This window comes from Lupinus angustifolius, chromosome LG01 (genome assembly GCF_001865875.1).
Source record: "Lupinus angustifolius cultivar Tanjil chromosome LG01, LupAngTanjil_v1.0, whole genome shotgun sequence".
Classification (NCBI taxonomy): domain Eukaryota; kingdom Viridiplantae; phylum Streptophyta; class Magnoliopsida; order Fabales; family Fabaceae; genus Lupinus; species Lupinus angustifolius.
In genome coordinates, this window is record NC_032009.1 from 25,487,911 (window position 1) to 25,495,077 (window position 7,167).

The 7,167-nt window shown below is 31.6% G+C and overlaps 1 protein-coding gene across 1 annotated transcript; it reads right to left on the bottom strand.

The window, feature by feature from the left end:
• On the bottom strand, positions 216-4,031 carry LOC109358304 (protein UNIFOLIATA-like). Its single transcript, XM_019602464.1, has 3 exons — positions 3,510-4,031; positions 2,481-2,854; positions 216-783 (listed from the first exon to the last, which is right to left on the bottom strand). The coding sequence occupies exons 1-3, from the start codon at positions 3,949-3,951 to the stop codon at positions 415-417; spliced, it is 1,185 nt and encodes a 394-aa protein (XP_019458009.1). The 5' UTR covers positions 3,952-4,031; the 3' UTR covers positions 216-414.

Consider the following 7,167-nt stretch of genomic DNA (forward strand, 5'->3'; position numbering starts at 1 on the left):
AAAACGTTGTAAGTTTGCATTACAAATAGATGATCGCACATTTATTCATACACATGAATAGTATAAAAACATCAATTTCTATTACCAACTTATCCCTTTTAAATAAACTAAATGTGCCCTTTTTAAGAGAAAATTAAAATGTGTCATTACCAAAAAAATGGATTCTAAATATGTCCTTAAATACCGAAATCCCTTAAATAATAGTAATGTAACACTAGTAAGAAAACGAGGCATTGTCTCCAAACTGATAAATGAACACAACAAAAGTGCATCTAAATTACTAGGTAATTCATAAGACAAACTAACCTACGTAACCCAAGTTTTTCATGATTAAAAAGTCCCCTTAATAACCACATTCTTTATAACTAACTCAGCAACTCCTAAAACTTCTTAAGCATATAAAAAAGTACAAGTTTAGAAATTAGGAAGATGGTGAGTGGTGACAACAGAGACAGAACTAGATGCACCATTAATGTTCCTTTCAGCATGACAAAGTTGACGAAGCTTTGTTGGAACATACCATATTGAAAGACGAGGATGTGCATTGAATATAGCATCAATGTCCCAACCTTGAAGTGATGCTATTTCCACAAGTGGCTTGTAACATGCTTGTCTCCATGCTCCAACGTTTTCTCCTCTCTCTTTGAATGCCCTTCTTAGTTCATTTGATACTTCCTCGTCAAGACAGTGTAACGCGTAACAGTGCACGTAGTGACGCATTTTGGGCTTGTTAATGTAGCTAGCTCCTGCTTTCTTAGCGAACCTGAATACTTGATTTGTCACCTACATTTTTTTAATTTCTTCATATCAGTAAAGATTCACAGTTCATGTGTACACTAATCTTTCACTATTATATTATACTAATGATATGAGAGTCGCGAGAATGGTTAAGGTGAATAAGTTTAAAGAACAGAGAATGAGATTAAGGGTTTGAATCTTGCTAACAATTGTGGATAAAAAATAAATATTGTTTAAATAATTGAGAAATAAAATGCACAGTGAATCGCCAAAGATTAATTATTTGACCATTGTAGACATCAAAGCTATGACAGCTTAAAAAATGGTTGTATATCAATTATATTAATTAAGCCTTGATGATATATTAATATTTTAAAGAAAAATGCTAAATGTTACATCGGGGAATTCGTAAAATTTTGATTTATAGTACATGACTTTTAATATTTATGTTTTATCCTCTAAATCTTCGTTGGGAAAAATTCCTGAGGCAAATGAGAGAACTTAAATACCATTCTGCAACGTTCCATGTGAGGAACCCAAAGCATTAAATTATACTCTGAACCAGAATTTAATTAACAACAAAGATAATCTCCATAGATAAGAATTTGATTTCCCTTATATTTTTAATGATAAAAGTGTTATTTTATTATATATAAAATGATAAAAATATTTTTTATCATATTATTTTTTCTTTGTTTTTATAATACTTATATCTCTATTAATGAAGAGGATATTTACTCCTTAATTAAACCTAAGATACCCGCTACATTAAAAGATTGATAGTTAAAAACGAAAGTATTTTAATAACCACATAAATAAAATGACGAACTAATATTCCTATAAGAGTGCTTTGTAAGATTTAGGGCTTGAATAACACATCTAAGTTCATAAATTCTAGTGATATGGGACAACGAGTGCATAATGATATGAGAACACCTAAGAATTTGGTGGGTGTAGTAAGGTGCAAATGGGAACACGCAAGACTCTAACCCCATCGAGTCGTTTTACAATGCATATGTGTGATTATGACACATGACAATAACAAAAATTCAATGATTTATATTTTATTTTTTTATAAATTAATAATTTTAAATAATTGTCCCCTCACATTCCTAGTACTGGAGAGGGATGCTCTTCAATCCCATGTGGTTCCACCTTGAGATTGGACAGTTCCGCCTTACTATAAGGACAAAAAATGGTCCCTGACTTGTCACGTGTTACTTCCAACATCTTGCATCACTCAATATGTTATGTCATGGGAAATTATAGGTTGATCCCAGATCAATGATTTAATACAAAATTTCATAATTAATTTGTAATAAATTCATATAAACCTAACTTATTAATATGTGATCAAAGTTTGAAGAAATGATACTGTTTGGGGCTACTTGTTTTATATCATGTACAGATTTTTTTGTTCTTATAAAGTTAAAAAAATCAAGTCATACTAGCTAGCTCGCATGCATGAGCTAGTGTCATACCCTCAGAGTGAGTGCTGGCTAGTGCAAACGGGTCATGACCAGAACTTATCAGTGGCTCAGTACAAAGGCAAGAGAGGGAGAGAAAACACCATTCAATGAACAATATATATATTATTTTCTTAAAAACAATAGTTATCCCTAATCAATGTTTTATGTCTATGAAAACATTTCATATGAATTGAAAGTTTTAAATATTCATTATTACTAATATGAGATATGATTTGAGATATTAGATATTTATTCAGAAAAATAATACAATACCTTGGTAGGGCATTTTTCACCACGATCCTTGGCGATATGCTGAACCTGGATCAAGAACTCACGGCATTGCTCATAGAGATGAAAGAGATAATCCAAACCGTTCTTCTTTCCACGTGCAACCTCCCTAGGCTCAGTCACAATGAATGGGTGCTCTCTCTGTCTCTCACCACCACCATTATTGTTCCCTTCATCATCTTCTTCTCCTTCCTCATCTTCAGGATCTTCATTCTCATTATGATGATTATGATTATTCACCTTCATTCTTGTTCTCCTCCTCCTTTGTTGCTGCTTCCTCCTCTCCGCCGCAACAACCACCTCCCATGTGCTCCCTACTGCTTCCTTTTCTTGCTGCACTACTGGCTCTTCCGACAACCCTATCAATAAGGGTTAATAGATTCTTTCCATTTAGATAAATTAAATATTATGTAACAACACTATACATGCATGTATCATTGTATATACAGAAACCTTAAGGTGAAAACTCTTCATAAACAAGAGCAAACTTTTTTTATTAACAAAATTAGTTATGATGAGGATAATGGTTAACAAAAACAATATAACTATATATTAATAAATAGACAAGTGAGTCTCACTAAGAAAATAATTAAATTTTCATCCAAAAATAGGAACCAAATGATTTTAAAAACAGAACAGTAGTTTAATGAAACAGTGCCACAAATTAGTCAAACCTTGTTTTAATTTTTTTCAGTGCTACAAATCTAGCTAGGACTATATAGTCAAGGCCTTCTTAAATTTAGTGTAATAAACAGTGAACGCTACACAGGCTATAACCCTTTGATTATTACTCAATATATAGATACCAAACTTTGAAAATAAGTAGCTGACAATGTTTATGCTAAAATCAGCTAGATAAGAAAGGTTCAATAGGAAAAAAACAAAACATACTTCAATATTTTCTATATTTTGAAAAGTACTCAACCATTGTGTTAAAACATAACAGGATAGAGCTAAAAGAACTGAAACTATAAATTTGTATTATATTTTATATGTAATGCATTTTCAGGTTACCTTCTTGAGAGAGAGCATCAAGAGCGTTGGTGGTGGTTGCATCGGCGGTTAGTAGGTTGCGCCGCTTCATTTCCTGGTCGTCAATGCGTCTTCGCTCAGCTCTAACGGCGGCTTTGATGCCATAACGCTCTCCAACGAGAAGATCCCACCGAAAAATTTGTGAGAGGCTGTTCATCATGTCATCAAGCTCTTCATCCTTCATATCCACAAGGGTGTTCGCCGTGAACCCCAGCTCCGCCACCTTCGCCGCCGTGTAGTACCTGACGCCGTAAGCGTGGAAAACGTCCTCTAACCCACCCAGTAGTGATCTCGCCGGATGAGCCACCGGAGGGGGAACGGTGTAGTCCAGAATCTGGTGGCGGTTGGGTGGAGGAGGAGGTGTTGGAAGGACGGTACGTGGGTCCCACTTGAAAAGGGTGGAAGTGAATGCGTCTGGTTCCATTTTTCAGTTTGGAAAGTGAGAATGAGTGAGTGGTGAGTGTGACACTATTTGGGTGGAGATAAAAAGGTTGGTGAGAGAGTTTTAGGTTAACTTTAAACATAAAAATACATACAAAATAGCTTATCATTAAGAAATTATAAGATTAGTGTATTGATATTTTGGTACTAAATATTTTATTTTATAAAATTAATATATTTTTTTAGTGGTGTATTTTATATTACAATTATTTTATATTGTATTAACTTTATATTATAATATTTTATCTTTATTATAAAATGATCAATTTATGGTGAGATGGTTGATTAGTGTGTTGGTGGTGATTATTTAGGATTATATGATTTTTGTAAAAATTAAAAAACGTTAAAGGAAAACACAAAAGTAGAAATTGCTTTATGATAGTAGTTACATCATATTTTAATTTTATTATAGTATAAAAATATAGATACATATTTTTTTAATGTAATACATATTGTTTAAGGTGGTATAGAAATGTATGGAGGAGAATAAATCAACAGAAATGAAGAGATCAAGAAAAATCATAAAGCAAAAAAAAAATTATGAGCAATGAAAACTTTATTAAACAAGAGATAAAAATATTAGGAGAACAAAGTGATTTTCCTAAACATATAATCCCTATAATTAACAAAGAGAAAGACAAGTTGATAGATGTTTCACTCAATCAACATAAGAGACAAAAGAAAAACGAGCATTAATAAGGTTCCAAGAATACATAAAAATAAGCTCCATCGTCTCCTCTATTTGCAACCTCAAGTTATCAAAGATAACTTTGTTCCTAATGTGCTACATAGTCCAAATTGTCACAAAACAAACAACCGCTCATAACTATTTTTTCTTGTTCTCCAATTAGGGGTGGCAGTTGGTTGGGTTTGAATGGATTTGGATTTGGATCTTAATGGATGGATAGAAAAACTATCCATCAATCCATATAAATCCATTACATCACATTTTTAAATTACTCAATCCATCCATATCCAATGGATTTTAATTTATCAATTCTATCCATGTATCCATTTTAATAGATTGGATGGATGGATATCCAATCCACTTTTTTTTTAATTTAAACAAAACATTTTTAATAAAGCAATTTGAAGGAAAAATTCATTTAAAAATTATTATTTAATAAACTATTTTTAAATATCAATTTTAAAAAAACATTTAAGAAACACTTTTAAAAAATAATTTTCTTAACACACTTTTAAAAAGTGTTTTATTTTTATAAGCACTTTTAACAATGTGAATTTGTTAAGTTTTTTTATAAGTACTTTTGTTGGCAAGAATCTCTGGTGCAACATAATTGGTAGGAGTATAAAAGTTCAATTTGATTTTTGACGCAATTTAGTGACCGAACCAAACACAAAGATATGGTTCAGTTCTACTCGACTAACCACAAATTTTATTTAGGAACCGAACTGAACCGTTCATTAATGCTTCGGTTCGGTTCCGCGGTTTTTCAACTTATTTAAAGAAAATCCTTTAAGAAATCGTTGAACAAAATTTGCAAAGTATAGAGTAAACTAAATGAATACTAAAAACATGAATAATAAAGTATTTAATACTCTTTCTAGTAAAACAATAATAATTCAACATCGCAACGCACTACAAACTTGAAATTTTAGTCTACAAAATCTTGGACAATGTCAAACAAAATTTAAGAATGCCAAATTTGGTACCAATTCTTTAGTTCAACAGTAACACCTAATTCTCCACATCATTAATAATGTCGTCAAGTTCTTTCTTTATTTTCTTTTAGTTCCTTAATTTCTTTATTTAATCAATTTCATATCTAAATAGTAACAAAATGTGTACTAATTTTTACTTTTCTTTCTATCTTCTCAATGGATAATAGATATTTAGGTTTGTTTATTACTTTATTTTTCTATTTGCCTCTTATTTATGGCCTATATGTATTCATAATCCTAAATTCTTAATCATATTTTAACTCCTAACTTTAAAGCTTAACCATCCAAATATAAAATAAGTATTTTTTAATATGCGGTTCGGTTCTAACAGTTCTAACAGTTCTAAAATTTACAAAACTGTGAACTGGACCGAACTTAAATGGTTCCAAATAAAAAAAAACTGAACCGAACTGCGGAACCGAACCAAACCGCATTTTATGGTTCGGTTCGATTTCATCGTTTCATGGTTTAAATCGGAATCGCTTACACCCCTAATAATTGGGACTTCCACAAGTTGTATGCAAGAGTCTACATCTAGAAATATTTCATTTTGTTATTATATTATCACATTAGTGAATAACCAAAATAATATATTTAAACTTTGTATTAAGATGTTGGGGTAAACACTAAGACCGAAATCGTTTATACTTTTTTGATAAGCACTTTTTAAAATCATAATTGCAATTTTCAACTTTTGTAATGTGTGTGGGATTGTTCTTAAAAAGGTGAAGGATAATTTTTATATTAATATTGAATTAATTGGAGAAAAAATTGTTTTTATTTTTATTGTGGATGAACTGGGTATCCATCCAAATGGATTTACCCATGGATATCCATTGGATATAATTGATTGATTGAATTCATCCATTATCAACACTATCCATTGGATAATATCCATTTGAATCCATTAGTTCTAATGGATGAATTTGGATGAATTTAATTTGGATGAATTTTGGATTATGGATAATTTTGCCACCCTTATCTCCAATCATATCATGTTTTCATGAGATGCAAAAAGAGTCATTACATCATTATGAATGATAGATGCAAGACCAAAGAAAGAATAAAACTTTTGCCAAACAAGATAGGATATTGAATAAGAAAAAAAAAACAAGTGATTAGTAGTTTCCTCCAACTCACCCCAAAGAGAACAAATGAGAGGATCTTGAGCATTTAATCCACCTCTATGAGCAAAGTTCACTCTACTTGGTACCCCATCCAAAACAATCCTCCATACTAAGCATTTCCTTCCACATGATGCAAAGATTAGTAAGCATTCCTGACCGAGTATTGCTCACTTACGTCATGAATCAAAGTCCAAGAATCAACAGTGTGTTGTTTAGGCGTAGAGATGTGGAGGAATCTTAAGAGATTTTCATATTCTTCTTCTTCCCAAACAAACAAGTTCATTCTCTAGTGTATGCTCCAAGGAATTTCTAAGGGTATCTCTCCCCACCCATAAATCAGTCCAAAATTTAATATAAGAGTTACAACCTAAAGATCTACGAACACCATC

Bases quoted from the DNA above. Each gene is read 5' to 3' on its own strand.
- LOC109358304 (XM_019602464.1), bottom strand. From the start codon at position 3,951: ATGGAACCAGACGCATTCACTTCCACCCTTTTCAAGTGGGACCCACGT. The intron at 2,855-3,509 runs GTAACCTGAAAA...CCTTATTGATAG, and splicing joins TGATGCTCTCTCTCAAGAAG to GGTTGTCGGAAGAGCCAGTA. The intron at 784-2,480 runs GTATTGTATTAT...AAAAAAATGTAG, and splicing joins GTGAAAAATGCCCTACCAAG to GTGACAAATCAAGTATTCAG.